This window comes from Caloenas nicobarica, chromosome 4 (assembly GCF_036013445.1).
Source record: "Caloenas nicobarica isolate bCalNic1 chromosome 4, bCalNic1.hap1, whole genome shotgun sequence".
NCBI lineage: Eukaryota > Metazoa > Chordata > Aves > Columbiformes > Columbidae > Caloenas > Caloenas nicobarica.
This window is the reverse complement of record NC_088248.1, coordinates 75,095,428-75,111,989: the sequence shown is the minus strand read 5'-3', so window position 1 is coordinate 75,111,989 and position 16,562 is coordinate 75,095,428. Positions and strand designations below refer to the sequence as shown.

At 39.3% G+C, this 16,562-nt stretch overlaps 2 protein-coding genes across 2 annotated transcripts in view; one reads left to right on the top strand and one right to left on the bottom strand.

Annotated features, from left to right (window-relative positions):
• The window catches only part of CTNNA2 (catenin alpha 2), a 498,767-nt gene that overhangs the window by 324,543 nt on the left and 157,662 nt on the right, over nt 1–16,562 (top strand). The window lies entirely within an intron of this gene.
• On the bottom strand, nt 11,515–13,118 carry LRRTM1 (leucine rich repeat transmembrane neuronal 1). The gene has a single exon (XM_065634433.1). It carries the CDS (start codon nt 13,101–13,103, stop codon nt 11,538–11,540), a length of 1,566 nt encoding a protein of 521 aa, XP_065490505.1. The 5' UTR covers nt 13,104–13,118; the 3' UTR covers nt 11,515–11,537.

Below are 16,562 nucleotides of genomic sequence, written 5' to 3'. Positions count from 1 at the left end.
CATACTGTAATTGCCAGAAATACATATATACCTGTATATGTATGTGTTGGTGGAAAAAAGATGGTCTTTATTGGGTCAGTATGGATGCCTTTCCATATTGAGCAAAGAATCCATTTTCTTTCGGTTTCTCTGTAAGATTTTCCCTCTACTTGCACCCATACCCATAGTACTCAGGTACCTTTTTTGTTTTTAAATTGTCTGTACGGTTCCTTATATTCTTATTCTTGAATCTCTCTCGATAGCGGGTATTGGGAATACAAGAGTTGTCTGAAATTGCATCAGTAAGGGATAGACTATCAAAGTGGCTCTGACTGTGGATAGTAATGAATTAATTTTATGCTGGAAGAGCAAACTGCTTACATTATTATATAGAAATCATTCGAATAACCTCTTCTCTAAATATTTTTAATTGGGTAAAATTATGAAGACACAGCGGAAATGGGTTCATTTTTAAATTTGAGGCATAAGAAGTCAAACTGTGCCTTGTTTGTTGCGTTATTCTTTAGTTTTCGTGAACAAATTCATAACAACGTATTAAAATTAACATAAAAGTACTAGGTCTGAGCTCCACCTAAACTGGTAAGCAGTCTTCGTCAAGAGTCAGCAGCAAGGCACGTTCTTAGATGGTTAACAGGTAATTTCAGAATAACCTATAGCAGGGCAGTACCACACTACTTAACCTTGCTTTAATTATTCAAATACACATAAGAATGCATAGTGTGTTATAAGCCTTAATTAGAAGCACATTCTTGGGCTATTTCTTAGCAAATCACTTGTAGGGTTACTTAATTTGTCTATATGATATGTAAATTATCCTATATCTATTAAAAATACACTAGTAAGGATGGTATTTGAAGCAGAGGCTGATAAAACTGAAGTGATGGAAAGATTTTTACAAGAGAAAAACTTAATCCCTTGCTACTTCTCATCTTGCCTATACCTATATATGTCTATGTGTGTGTATATATATATATTTTTTTTTTTTTTTAATAGAGAACAGGAGTTTAACCAAAAGATGTAGTCCTAACCAAGTGTTTGGTGTTATTTCAACTAAAGATAGAGGTTATTTCAACCAAAGATAGAGTACAGCTCCTTTTCGGTCCTCAGCAGCATCCTTTGGACCACATAATGTTCTAGGGTAGGATTGTGAAAAGACAGGAACAGAAAATGGTCTGTTACATTGTGCAGAGAAGTTGGTAAAAATGGGGTTTCTTCCAATTTTAGCACCTGTCCTACAGCTGACAGAAGAAGGAGTAACTGACCAAGGAGAACCTGTGTGTATTTGAAACACAGGGATGTGAAGGGTTCATCTGGCCTCAGTTTCTCCAGGTGACTGAGGCTATGCAGGTTGGGAACGCTGGAATTCAGTGACTGGTCCATGAGTAGGAAATTAAAAAGACGGTTTCCACCCCATGGTGTGCCTTCTCCCAGAGAATGTCTCCGAAAAGCACCATTTTTACTCTAAAATTTTTAGGGGTATATATACAAAGTCAATTCAGTGTTCCCATTTCTGTACAACTCCTCCCTTTTTAGTGCCTATTTTTTTTGCATCAGTGATGTCTTGTACAGTGATTTCCAAAGTTTGCTTTTTTAATTCATGATTATTTCTGATGTTCGAGTTTGGATGGGCCCCTGTTACACTCCATATCCTCTTCTTGCATGTAGGTACAAGCATATCACACAAAAAAATTTACCTCTGCTGTAAAATACCTTCTGCGCTAAGTAATGACAAGAAACAACACAGGAATACAGCAGGCAGCTTAGTGAGGAATAGCAAATAATAATAATATAAAGTGAAGCAACATAAAATTGCGAGGGGAATAAAAAAAAAAAAGGGAGTGTGTGCTTACTTTAAAATTAATTGCCAGTGTATTGCTTTTCCTGTTTGTGATTTTATTTTTGCGATGGCCCTATGTGGACTGGCCACTAGAGGGGGAATGGGTCCACGATTTGCTCTTGTGCTGCAGTTGAAGGTCCAGATTCTTTGCCTGTCTCCTTATGTACGAACTTTCCCAAATCATTTATCCTTTACTTGCTGGTAGCTTGGCCTTATCCAGCAGTTTTATCTTTTCCTAACTTACCCTTAACGGAACTGGGGACCGTTTTCTCTCTGAAAGCATAGCAGTGATTTATATCAAGCTATTTAATTTCTTGAGAGCTGCTCTCTTACGTATACATTTGAGATATTTCACTTTTCTTTTTTTCTCCTTTTTTCTTTTTTTTTTTTTTCCTTCACACACTGAGCAGAGATTTTCAATGCAATATCCAGAAAAACATTTGTCCAATTGTTGCATATAACTTACCTCTCCAAGGCATGGATAAGCAGTTTTCCTTATGTCTTGTCTTTTGCTTTGTATTTGACAATTCAGAATTTCATCCATCAAATCATATATAATCTTCAGCCTTTGGAAATCGCTTTGCACATCCTCATGATTTTCATTACTTTTTGTGATATAAATAATCTGTCATTTGAAAAATGCCATTTATTTCCTGATTGTGGCTGGGATGATTCAGCATCCCTGGCTTTGGGACCACACTTAAGGTGGTTTTTGGGGTTTTTTGGGGTTTTTTTTTTGAATTGAGCAAAAGAACACTGTATTTTTGGGTGCCTAGCTAATTTTCTATGACTATAGACCTTATCATCTGGGAAACAATATCTTTTATAGACATTTTGTCAAAAACTATTTAAAAGTCCAAATACAAAATCGTGGTTTTTATATAGCACTTTTAAAAATATTACCGTGGTAGTTCAGGACTGCAGGTTATTATGGAAGCGTGATGTTACTCCACAGACTACCAGTTAATTTATCCCTGTTGTTTGGTACTACAGTCTTTAATAAATCTTGAAATGAACTTAACAGCTACTGAGATCAGACTTACCAGTCCATTATGATCATCTCTAATCAGCTCTAAATTAGTGCAACTGCAGCGTATTTAGGTTTTGGTGTAATAGCTACTTTTAAAAGACATCTACCTTCTTTTTTACCAGGTCCCCCACTTCATTTTTACACTATTTTTTTTTTTTAAATTTCTTGATAAACACTATTTGGACCTACTGATTTGTTGTTTTAAATGCCCTAGTTTGCTTTAAACACACTCGCTTTTATTTCCCAACATCTCTAACATCTCTATTACTTAGAAACAATAGATTTGAGATAGATTTTAGTGTTTGTTTCAAGTTTGATTTTCCAGCACTTAGTCATCAAATCCTCATTAAGAGTTATCATTAACAGCCATAGCTTGACTCCTTTGCTAATGAAAAATGACAGATTGGGGCTAGATTATGTTACAGAATGTGAAAACATAACCAGGGAAAAAAGAAAAAAAAAAAGTTTTCAACTCCCCTTTTTATAAAAGATGCACAGTATAAATTCATAAAACTACTTAGGGGAACTTTGTGGTAAGACCTTTGTTCCACCTACTAGAATAACCTAATTGAATCCTGAATGGTTGCTGGAATCAGAGAGATACATTCACAAACACAATACAATAGGGCTTCCTTCAGCATAGAAGTGCCACCCATTAAAAAACAAACAAACAAACAAAAAAACACCAAAACCCAAAAAACAAAAACAAAAACAAACCCCAAAAACCCATTTACTGGTTTAGCATATATGTCATAAAGTAAAAAGCACAATCTCCAGGGGTCCAGTTCTGTGCATAACAGCAATAAAATAGTTAAGATTTAAAAAAAACCATATATATGCCAAAAAGCCCATTGCAACAGAGCAAAGATGGACAGAGGAATAAGCTCAGGGTTCAGCTCCAAGGAAATGCATGTCTTGCTCTTTCCCCCACTGCAAATACACCTTTCTAGAGACTCATTTTCTCATCAAATACCACCTCAGTGCTCTGTTGTCCCCTGATGAGTTTCTCCTATGTTGGCCACCACCTAACTCTCGTTCTGATTAATCTGCTCTAGGTGCCATCCCCCTTCCAATTTTCCCCTTTGTTTTTTGGCAATGATTTTCTCTGTCCCACGTAATTCACCTTTTTGCAGTTGATGCTCGGTACCTTCCACCTTCTGCAACACAAAGTTGGTTTGGTTTCGCGGGATGTTTTCCCCCGAGAGAATATGTCAGATGCGTTTCTTCTACTCATTTATTGTCTCCAGTATTTCTTTGTCTTTCAGGCCGTAGGATTCACGTTCCGTTTATTAGACTACAGCAAGTACATGATAAATTCATTACATCCAGTTGTTGTTTGGGAATTTGATGTGACAGTAGCGTTGGGTTCTGGGCTGTTTGTAAAGGTAGTGGCGGCGCAAGGGGAAGGTTTGCGAAGATGGAGGCAGCTGCGTATGCCGGCAAAGAAATACAGAACATCCAATATGGAGTGACATTTACATGAAATGAAGGTAAACATCTGACATGCGGTGGCCTCTTTAGCATGGGGTTTGCAAACCTTTTAGCAGCAGCCACAAATTTCTGTTTGCCATTGAAAAATTGCTTGGGGAAATAAACTGCATCAGAGGAGTAGATTTTCTGTCAAGATAAACTTTAGTACGGAGCCAAGTTTAAAAAATAGAGGGAGGAAAATAAATCCCTCGGTAGTTTATCTCATTATTATTATTATTAACATTCTTCAATATTTACTAGGCTCTCTTAGGAAGCCAGACTGTCTGGAGGGGCACTGAACTACAGAGACAGATGAAGGTTTACTCCTGGTAGCCGACTTTACCTCTCATCTTGCAAAGATGTTTGACAGCAGATGTTTCGAAGGGCTGGCAGTTGTTAAAAAAAATCAAAACCTCTGGAACTCAATAGCTGTGGACTGTTCTTGCAGTTTAGTTTGGGATTTTCAGGGTTTCCCTCCCCACCCCCTTTTTGATTCACTCCGCCTGTGAGGTTCTGGCAATGAAAAATGGGAAAGTGGATAAGAAGGGATAAAAATTAGAGGGAAATGTGTTTTAAAGCATATTCAGAAACCTGTTTTCAGTTTGAGTCACCCAGCTCTTAGGAGGATATTTGCTCATATCGTGTTGTAACCACTAGAGTACAGAGGTGTGCTGCGTCAGGGAGATTTGGGATATATAAGCCGCATCGCCTTCATTGAATAAACCCTTAAATCAATTTGATATGTCCGTGCATGTTTGTTTTAATCTCAGATTTTACTGAAAATATGATTTTTTACTCCTCTCTCCGGTGTCGCGCTCTGGTTTGCTATCAGAAGAAAGGTACATCACGAAAAAAGCCAGGACAAAGTTTGCAAGAAATGAATGACAGAGCTTAGTGTCTAACCATGGCAGCCAGAGGAATGCGCTGTGCTGAAAATGGTAATTCAGTGATGAAGTAGATTTTTATACTTTTCTACTACCTTGGAAATCTTGGATTTAATGTTTGTTAGCTCAGAAATGGAACGGAATCGGTCATGTTCCTACAGCACCCGTGTGGAAAGGCATCTTTCTAGCGGTGGTTACTGTGTCTGGTGGGGATGTGAAGAACATGAGAGCAGCGAAATGGTTTAAAATAAAAAGTGCCTTAGCAGAATAGTATGTGCTGTTTGCCAAGCACAGGCACACATAATGTTATCCTTTAAGCCACTGCTGATTATCTCTAATTTCTATAAGTGATGTACTCACGTGGATTTTTAGGAAGAGGAGAAGTGGAGGGAAAGGTGAAATGCTGATGTTTATTTTAAACTGTTTTTTTCCTCTCGTAATGCAAATCTGGCTACTTTGACCTCTAACTCCTTTCAGTGCAGCCTGTTACATTTGACAATCCCACCAAAGTATCACACCAGCAAAGAACAGCAATCGGTTTAAAGGCTGAATAATTGTGTCTGAATGCCACCAAGTGACGTTATCGTTATAACGAAAACAATTGCCCTGTTCTCAGGGAAATACAGATTTCATTGCAAATATGTTCACTTTAAAGCAGACACACTGCAATAAAATTACAGTGCTCTGCAGCATTCATCTCAGATCTTCACAGCCACCCACCCAATTACAGGCTGTGTCTTGCCAGCAGAAGATTGTTGCTTGGTTTCTGTAATATTTTTGTAGCCTTGCTTTCCTCTACACGACTTTAGAGGTAGACTGAGCTTAGTCTTTTCCTTTAACCAGGTTTTCTGCTGAAAAAAAAACAACAAAAAATGCTGATATGGAAAGTCTTGCATGGCTCTAAATGTTTGGTTTGTTGTGGTTTGTTTTTTGGTTTTTGTTGTTGTTGGTTTTTTTTTCACGTGGAATTTACTCTGAATAGTTCTAATACCTTAATAGCTCTGGTTTATGTCAGTAATTATATGAAAGGTTAATCTTTAAATCACCAGCATTTCCTAAATTCCTAATCAACTTCATGCTTGGAAAGGAATCTATATAAATGCTCAATTTGTTAATATTAGACTGGGTTGAGCAGGTCAAGGAAAAGTATAACCTCGGTGCATAATGATAAACTGAACACAGCAAAAATATCTGTTTGTCATAATAACTGTGAACATGAAAGCTGAATATGAGGGGGTATGAGTGTGGATATAATTAGCACGAGAATTTGCTATAGCTCAGGATAACCCATGTCTCTAAATTAGGGTTTCTAAAGGGATGGGGTGCGGGGGGAATAGGTATTTTGGGTAGAAAAGTCTGGTTTTGTAGGAAGTCGGTGGTGAACTGTGACTAGGATAGCAAAGAAGTCCAGCCGAAATAATTAGTGGACGAGGCACGGTGCTGGAGTTCAGCAAACAAAATGATGGATGAGGGGACGTTGTGCTCCCTGGGAGCAGGAGGTGGCAGAGGAAATGACGGGGGAACGTGCGTGTGTGTGTGTTTGGGAAAACGTGTCCGTCTGCGCCTCTAAACGAGAGAGTGTGTGACTGAGAGTTTGGAAAGATGAGGAGAAAGAGGGAGCGAGAGAGAGATGCTGGCTATCTTCCTTAAATCTCTGCTGTTGGGCTTGCCACAGTTTCAACGTGGGAGGTGAAAGCATAGAAAAAAAATCTCATTTTCCATGTGTGCACAGTGGTCCCCTTGACTTCTCACTCGTTCTCATCTTCCCTTTCATCCTGTCCCCTCAGCTTTTCCTTTTCTTTTTTCTTGCTCAATGAAGCTATTTAGTTGTTGTACCCTCCTTTCCAGAAGCTGTTTCATCCCTGCTTGCACAGTTTTTAAAACTGCTTTCTCCACCCACCTTCAGTCTTGGTTTTGCATCTGTGCCACTCCTATAGATTTACCATCTTTAAAAAAGAAAAGGCAAAGGGAGCCAGCAACAACCTGATTTAGTTGTCATTATTCCAGTCTTTTCTCTCATCTTTTGTCTCCTCTTAAATTATTTCATTATTATTACTGTTGTTATTATTATTATAGCACTAGAAATAAGCTTCCTCATTAAATACTCCTTATTTGCCATTCTGAATACCATTGGCGAGGCTGGGGGGAAGAGGAGGGGTATTCATAGCATTCTGCTATTAATGCAGAATGAGACACATACAAGAAACAAATTTTGTCCATCTCAGAAGCAAATGAGGGACTTTTTCTCAGAACCAAAGAAAATGGTCCATAAAAACATACAGAATATACTGTAACATACAAAAATATCCTTAGGTATCATTGACCACCTTTGAGCATCTGCCTATTGCTGTGCACGTGGAGGAACAGATCATCCCCTCAGTCTAAACCCCTGCAGTACTCAAACAACATGGTAAAAGGGGGAATTTGCAGCTTTAACACAGAATTTCTTTGCATTTTACATATTCAGGCCAGAAACAAAATGTGGTACATTAGCATTGATTCTGTGGGTTCATATCACTTCTTTTTTTCTTTTAAGTAGTACAGAAAGGAAAGAAAAAAGACAGAAAGGAAAATAAATCATCCTTTATATACATTCAAAGCATACACAGCAACAGTTCCTTCATCACTGGGTGCACTGTGAGTGTATATTGATGTTAGCAGCAAGAGATTGCACATTAGGGATCTATGACACTGGTAGTGTTAACCATCTTCAAAAAAGGTAGTTCTTTTAGTTGCCTTTCATCCTGCCTTGTCTGTTAAAAGACACTTAAATAAAGAGAAAAAAAATGTTAATTATCTAAGTATAAAAGGGAGATAGTCCTATTAAGTGGAACATTAAAAGGAGAATATTCAAAATATTTTCATTCCTTCAATATTCCCCAAGCATCTCCTGGGAAAAAAAAAAAAAAAAACACCTGTCACAATTAACCCCAAAAGCATTCCTTTTTCTTCTTGTTTTGTTTTGTTTTGGAGCCATTTCGTAAGCCAGAATAAGGGCCTCAAAAGAGAGGGAATGACTTATCTCTGGACAGTTGGACAGCACGAAATTTGGAAGAAAGAGTTAGGGAAAATCTGTCCCTGCAGTAGCTATAAATGCAGTACAAATATAACAACTCTCATATATACCAATGCAAGCAGCCCGGAGCAGGATGAATAACTGGGTTTGCAGTAGCCAGATTGAAATGAAATACTTGATCCTTTATTCCTTTACGATCCATATATCTTTCATGTAAACTTTCAGAATAGATGTGGGTACCCTGTGGAACACCTTCCTGCCATGGAATAGCAGTGATAATACCTCTCTTTCTACCAGGAGATATTCAGAGGGTATCTAGATCTCCAGATAGCCTCTGGAGAACATGAGGAGGTTGCCTCTAGAAGATATGAACCTTAGGAAAGATTTCTACATGAAGATTTTAAAATATATGGTGTCCTGATGTTAAATAAGTGCTGTGCTCTACATGGTGGATCCATCTATCATCCTGCTAAGGATGGCAAACCATCAGTGGTCATTACCTTTCTTCAGGAGAAATGACAACAGGCAATACTGAAATCAGCTCTCGCTTAGGAAATCACTGCACCTTTAAAGAAAAATGTTCTGTTCAGTTTACTTGAGCTGTCAATGCAAGATGCATGAAGCACAGGGGTGAATAAATTCCAGAGGCAGAATTGCTCACATCTTTGCAAATGTAGCTTGAGGTTGCTAACACCAATAAACAGCAGGGATAATTCCAGAGGGGTGCAGTCACTGGTGTGTTTAAAATACAACCCACAAATATGCTAAAAATACATAGAAATACAACCACGGGATGATTGTTTGTCAGTATCAGTCTTGCATCAGATTTACAGGGACAAAACCATGACTGCACTAATGCATTTCCTTATAGCAACAGTGGGTCACTATAGAAATAATGCTAATTCTTTTTTTTTTTTTTCTTTTACCATATGCAGACAATATTTTAACAATCTTGGTTGGTTTTGGAAGTTTCGTGGCAAGTAGCTGTAATCAGTTCTGGTTGCAGTGCTGCATGTTGACTTGAGGAAAATATAATCCTAAGTCAGAGAGCCAATTTTTCACAGTTAAATTCCCTTTCGATTTCAGAGAAGGGTTTAATGGGGAAAATACACGTATTTTGGCCCTCAGTTAGCATGGCATAAAGTATTTTCACTTAAAATGGGACCAGGCACCCAGACAGACACTCTGCCCTCACTGGTGGGTTCATACATGGACACTCAACCCCTCAGATCTCTTGGGAGATTCAGGATGGATCAGGCCCTTCTGGGTCAGAGGCACAGAAACATGCATTTGTTTAAAGAGAGAAAAGCCAAGTTTTAACAGTCATAGCTTGTTTCAAAGATGTGGGTGAATTTCCAGTGGCTTTAGTAAAAATGCAGTTGATTTTCATGAGTTTTTCTATGAAAAAAGTCCTCTCCCAATACAAAATCTCATTGTTTTCACAGATGACATTACGGTCTCACTAAATAAAAATTTTGATTAAGAGGCTACCACCATATTTAACATTAAACAGGATGAGATTTACCAAATAGAGGAAGGTAAGTTCTGACTCCTGAAAAAATAGTGTTAGTCAGAAAAAAAAGAAAAAATATTCTTTACATTCAAAATTAATAGATAAAATTTGCTGTGCAGGGAAAAAAATGGTTTATTCAGTGCCTATTCTCTGCTTTATAAGTCTCCTGAAGCCTTTAAAGAGTAGGTGGCAAGGTGGCACTTCGATGCTGTAAAATCAGAGAAAAACCTGTATTAAAATACACGTTAGATTCCTGAAATTTTCATCTACTGATGGTAACCTAAGGATAGAGAAATATTACATAGAAATGTTAGCCAATTCATTATCGTTAACGTTTTATTAGCATGTAATGCTGTATGAAGAAAATTTCAAGATGCTCTGTCTGATGTTACAGAACTACCTCATCTTCATTAGTATGAGAGGAGTTGTTGAAAAGGTCAATCGGTAGGTTGTTCACATACTGGAATGAAAGATCCAAAATACAAGGAAAGGAAGCCTTTATTTAAGGGCAGTCAAATAAAACAGCCGTGTGATTCTACATTATTAAATCACTGCTTATACCCATCAAATCCATGTATCAGTCTTTAGTAAGGAGGGTTCATCTACTTTCAGCCTCTGCAGAGATTTTTCGAGTTGTTTTGTTAGTGAAGGCTGGTGGTGAAAATGAGGGACATGAGACAGGCTTTGCTAGCAGTTTACTATAGACCCAGTAACCCAGGACTTGAGTAACTCTGTCTTACTCTGACGGTGTTACAGCTGAGGTTTTACTCTTAAAAGACACACAGGTTTCACCGCTGAGAGCAGAACAGCTTTTGCTCTCCTCCATTCACCATAGTGCACAACACAAGGATTTCCCTGCTATTAGCAGATCTCAAGCATAAAAGTGGGAAATACTAGTAAAAGCCCTTAAATTTAGGTGGGTTTTTTTTGTCTTTTTATTTTAGAGGAAATTATGACGAGCACATTTTGGCAGTGTTTCAGTTGTTTGAGTTTTGCTATTTGTTGTGTTTTTTTGTTTTTCAGTGAGACTTTGCAATACGATCAGTTTTGATATAAAATACTTTTAGGGCTTACGATGCAGTTTTTTATGGATCTTACAGCAAGTAACAAGTGAACTGTACTTAAAAAGACTCAGAAATCCTGTCCCAGGGACACAGTCAAAACTTCAGCCTTTCTGAGGTACACTGGCTCCTTGTACTGACATCCAATTACAGGTAGAACACTAACAAAAATATAATTCCAGTGTCATGCTTCATATCTTCAGCAACACGACGTAAGTGAATGTGTACTAATTACAATGTGAAGCCATCTGGTCAATTTTAAGCTTTCTATTTTACGTGGCTTCTTTGCTTCTCGACTTTCACTTCAACACTCGGTATGAAGAGAGAAAGAGGTTAAACTGTTGCATTTTGTATACAGGGAACAATTCATGTAATATACACCAGGCTGTAAAAACTGTAAATGCTATTTTTTTTTTATTTTAAACAGTTTTCTTAGTTTACAAAAGATCAATAATTGGTACCTTTTTACACTCTCAGATTCCTGAATATTGACAGATTTTTCAAAGGGAGTATTAGCATATGAAATCTTAAGATTGACTGTCCTGAAGGTTTTTAAGACACCATAAAGCTAAAATGTCAAGTCTTTTAGACAGCCCCTCTTAACAATTTTGGCAGAGGGGCTTGTCAGAAACCACCAGCAAAGCCCAGCAAACCCCCCCTCCCGGTGCCACTGTCTGCCTGCACGCTGTTATTTGGTTGCACACTGTTTAAATCCCCCAAGGAAAATCACACCTCGCATTCCCTCGCTGGCTGCTGGTGACAGGAACAAGATCCGTACTCATTAATGATCACCAGGGCTCCCTCAATGTGGTTGGGTTTATAATCAACGTAATATTCCTGGGCTGACATGGCAGCCATTTGATGCATGGTCTGTTTTTGCTTCTGCTTTCTGCGCTGTGTTACAAAGCACTGTCTGAGTTGCCTTAAGCTGGCTGGAAAGCACTTCCAGGAGACGTACAACACTAAAACCACGATGAGGAAGGAAAAAATCAGCGCCATGGTCCCCGTCACCACTTTGTGGATCTGAACGGCGTTCTCCGAGTTCTCGCCGGGCATGGTCACGGTGATGCCGTACGTCGTTTGGTCCTCGTCGCCGTCCTGCACGTCGTACGTGGCGGTGGCGGAGCCGTAGCTGAACGTTTGGTCGCTGTTGTTGGTTACCGGGGAGAGGGTGTTAACGCTCGTCGGGTCTGCCTCGTCTTCACACAAGTGAAAAGCGTACACGGCGTCCAAAACATCCTCGCCCTGCGCGTAGTCGGGGGTGGCACAGAGCAGGTTGCTGTCGTAGCGCCCCTTGAAGTTGCTCAGCCAAGAGGCCAGGGCGCAAACGTTGCGGCTGCAATCCCAGGAGTTTGCGGAAAGGCTGATGCTAGTGAGGGACTTCCAGGAGTCGAGGACCCGGGAGTCGATGTAGGTCAACCGGTTGGAATCCAGCTGCAGGGATTTGAGGTGAGGTACACTTTCGAAAACGTGAGGTTCGATGTATTCGATTTCGTTGCCGGAGAGGTCCATTCTTTCAAGTTGCCATATCCAGTCCAAAGTGTTTACTACAATGGTAACTTTATTCCTTCGCAACCAGAGAGAGTGCAGGGAGATGAGCCTGGGAAAATGAGCTAAATTCACCTTCACCAAGTCATTGTGCTCAAGGTGCAGCTCAGTGAGTTTGAACAAGCCTGCAAAAGAGTTTCGAGCCAGGCTCTTTAACTGATTGTATCCTATGTCTAGAAACTTCAGGCTGCGGCAGTCCTGAAAAATTCTCACTGGCACGAACTTGATGGCGTTCGACCGCATGTGCAAAGTTGTCAGTTTTCTCAGCCCGTGGAACAGGTCAGGCTCCAAAGACTGTAGGTTGTTGTATGATAAATCCACACTGCGCAAGTTTGGCATGGGTCGGAAAGTGGTGTTGGGCAGTTGGGTGATTTTGTTGGAACTCAGGGTGAGCTCCTTAACTCGCCGCAATTTTTGAAAGGCATTCCCCTCCACTGAACAAATGTGATTGTGATCCAGATAGAGCCACGTGAGCTGCATTAACCCTGTGAACTGTCCATCATGCAGCTCTGAAAGGCTGTTGTACCGCAGAGACAAGCCCATCATGCCCGACAGGTTGCGAGGCATCTCTGTAAGATTCAGTGATTCACAGTACAAAAGCCTGCCCTCACACCGGCAGAGCTGTGGACACCCACTATTCACGGCTGGAAGCATTTTAGAAAAGATACCCAGCGTACACAAAATCAACCCCGGGGGCTTCCTCAGCAGCCAGTTTAAACAGAGACCAATAAGAAGGAAATCCATTAGCAAGAATATTTCCAAATATGCTTGAGAATGTCCATTGAATCTTTTCAAATTCTACATCATATTTTATTTAAGGAAAAAAATAAAAAAGCCAGAAAACCAAAGCAAAACAGCAAACGGAACAAACACAGAGGCAAATATTTCACTTTACAGCATGCAGAGCTGTGCAGCATTAAAGTTCACAGACATTCAAAGGTAAAATGATAGTGACTTTGTTCATGTTAAATGCTGCAGCAAAGAAAAAAAAAATCTTTCTTCATGAAAGAATTTAATTAAAAAGTGTCTTACCCACCCTTTTCCAGAGAGTGACAACCTCCATTCAGTTGCTTCCTTTGTGTTTGGACTAATTATATGCAGAGCTAAAAAAGACCCCTCTGTGCTACAAATTCAGTCCCTTTCAATTTTGTGCAGGGCTGGCAAGCTCACAATGTCTCACTTCGCTTCTGCTCAAAGAGCGAAAGGCTTGTCCAGCTTAGCTTTTGAGCTGACTCCTAGGACCTGCAAGTTTCAGAACTATGTACATGAGCTTGATCTTCTCCTTCTCCCTCTGTCCTTTTTCTCTGCGGTTAACACTGTGGCGTGAAAAAAACTCCAAACTCTTTACTAACGCCTCCACAGGATTTGTCAATCTCTTTAATGTCCATCATTTGCAACGACCATTGACCGGCACAACCTTTGCTCCGTAGAGAGGTTACCGTTCAGTCACTGACCGGCTAAGGGTAGCTTTATTTCCCATTCTTTGTTCGCTTTGCTTGTTAGGTGATGCTTAGAGCAGAGAGAGACAGCAAGAATCCCTTCCCTTCAGCTGAGCAGTGTGTTGCTAGAGCATGCAGAGGCACCTAGTGTTCACTGAGTGTCGTAAGCTGCTCATGGTTGTACGCCTGCACTCCGCATCTCAGACATGGGCAGATTGAAAAGGGGTTGGGCATAGAAAAGAAAAAAAAAAAAAAAGAAAGAAAAAAAAAAAAAAAGAAACCCAACATCCGAGCGAATCCAGGAAAGTAATATATGCTCTTTGATGAAATGGAAAATACTTTAAGCCTATCTCGCCATTTCTCAAACAGGCACGCACACCCAGCCGCACAAATCATCAAGAGCGAGGCAGTGCTAAGTAGGAAGCTTGAGAATTAGGATTTTTTTTTTTTTTTTTTTTTTTTTTTTTTTTTTTTTTTTTTTGCTTTTGTTTAAAGTCTGAATTTATAAGCTATTAGCCGGGAGAGGGAGATACTTGATTTCCTGGTTTGTGAAGGAATATATAAACCTATATCTTTGGATTGCTTTTTCTCTCTAATTCTGATGAGGAGATTTGCCTTGTGGAGTCTTGGGGTGGGAGAGTGGGGGGGAATGTGGTTTTATTCTGACATTGTCTAAATAGAGCATGATTTGAAATTCTGTGTGTTCTTTCTCATAGAAATGCAGCCAGAGCTCTGCAAATAGGAATGTCTGGTTTCATATAAGCTTTAATTACATTTGGTCTTTTTCCATCCTGCATATTTTGTGTGTGTTCAGCCCATGCCTTTCCTAAACGCTCTAAAGGCTGCTTTTTTTTCTTTTTTTTTTTGCAGTGTACGCTACGGCACACAAAAGTATAATTTTTGCAGCATAAAGATTACTGTGGTTTTGGAATAAGATCAATGTATAGGTTACTCTGACCACGTCGGCAGCATGCAAAGAAGGGGTTTAAAACCCAATTAGTTAATAAGTTCTGCAGATTGTACCGGTTTTTGTTCCGTGTACCAAAAAAGAATCCTTGCCTGGTAATTTGCAGTCCTCATTATCTATGGGAAATGCATTGACAATGAGCTCTCTCTGTAATATTTACTGACTGGAAAATACACGATACTTCTGTCGGGAAAACGCTGGCCATCTTTTCCTATTAGGAAATAGAGTCTAAAGCCTGTGTGCTGGTGAACGCGATCAGAGCTGACAGCTCACAATTCTGCATGAATTCTCTATGAAGAAGTTTCACATGGAAATACAAGTATTGTCGAAGATTGTGCTAGTTTTAAACCAACATCGGTTGTGAAATGCTGGAGGCAGGGCAAAACTGTTCCATTTGCTTTCTCTTTCGCAACTGTATTAATTTTAAAAAGATCTTCTTGAAGTATCTGTTGCAGAGCTGGTCGTTGTGTTTGCGCGTGGCTGGGTGTGTGTGCTGGGAGAGATCAAGGAATGCAGTAATTTGATGCAGTAAAACTTGTTTTACAGGAGTCCTGGAAAACTGAAGCTCTCGTGCATAAAAATGCGTGAAGGAGATTCATTATATATGTATTTACCACAAAGAAAAGTCTTAAATAAATTACAAATATCAACCACTTTGTGATTTCAGAACCTGGGAATCAATGTGCTTTTATGCTCCTTATTCAGTTTATTTACAGGTTGCTGCTATTCATAGCCCTTGCATTTCAGTGGTCTCTAAGCAAAAATGTGATATTTTAGTAGTGTATGAAAATCTTATATGTTTTAGCAGTTGGTCAGGAAAGCTGAACGTGTTTTTCCTCTCCCAGGATCATGCAGGTTTATTCAAAGCAGGCTGTTTATGTGAGTCCACTGGTTGCAGTGCACCTTAATTCTTTTTCTCAGTACACAAAAGTAGGAGCTAAAGCAATGACAGAACCAAGACAAAGAGCATTGATGCAGAAGAAAAGACTAAAAAAAATGGTGTCCAAGAATATACTCCGGGTTACATTTCTGAATATTTTGATGCAAGTAACAGGGAAAAAAAAATAGAAAGATGACCTGAACTTTACAGATACTGAAAAAAGGTTGAAAGCAATAAGGTTCTATCCCTTAAAAGACAGCTACCCCATGAGTCTTCATGGGGCAGGTCTTAATACCTTCTCCCATATAACGATTTGGGGAGAGATCTGCAACAGTACCCTTAAAAATTTCAACTATATCTTTCTTCAAGGAAAGCTGATGTTTTCTGCAAATCAGATGACGATAGTGATCACTTAGTTACCATCTAAATGCTATGTATAAAGTGAAGAATTCCTCTAGAGGAGATGAAACTCATTGATACATCACTGTGAAGAGCTGATATTTTTTTTTTTTTTTTATCTCTCACTCTTTCTTCCAATCACCTGAGATACCGCCTGGATCCCAACTAATCTGCCTATTCCCACACTGGCATACAATCTATTATCATTTGTTTCCAAAGGTAGAAATTAGAGCAGACAGTAGCAAACCTATATAGCATCAGCTGGAAGACTGACAACTGGAATTAGAGACCCAGCATTAATGGCTCTAGGCACACTATGTTGCAGCTCTGTCAGAGTTCTATTGCGTGAGAGACTTCGCTCTTATTTATCCAATTTTTTTTTGTAAGAAAGAATTCAGGTAGTCTTAAAATGAAAGACCTCAATGTATGTTTGGGGCTATGATGCTGCGGCAGAACAGTGACTGAATTCAAGAACTATGGCGCATGGATCCAAAAAGACAAACTTAGGTGAATAAATG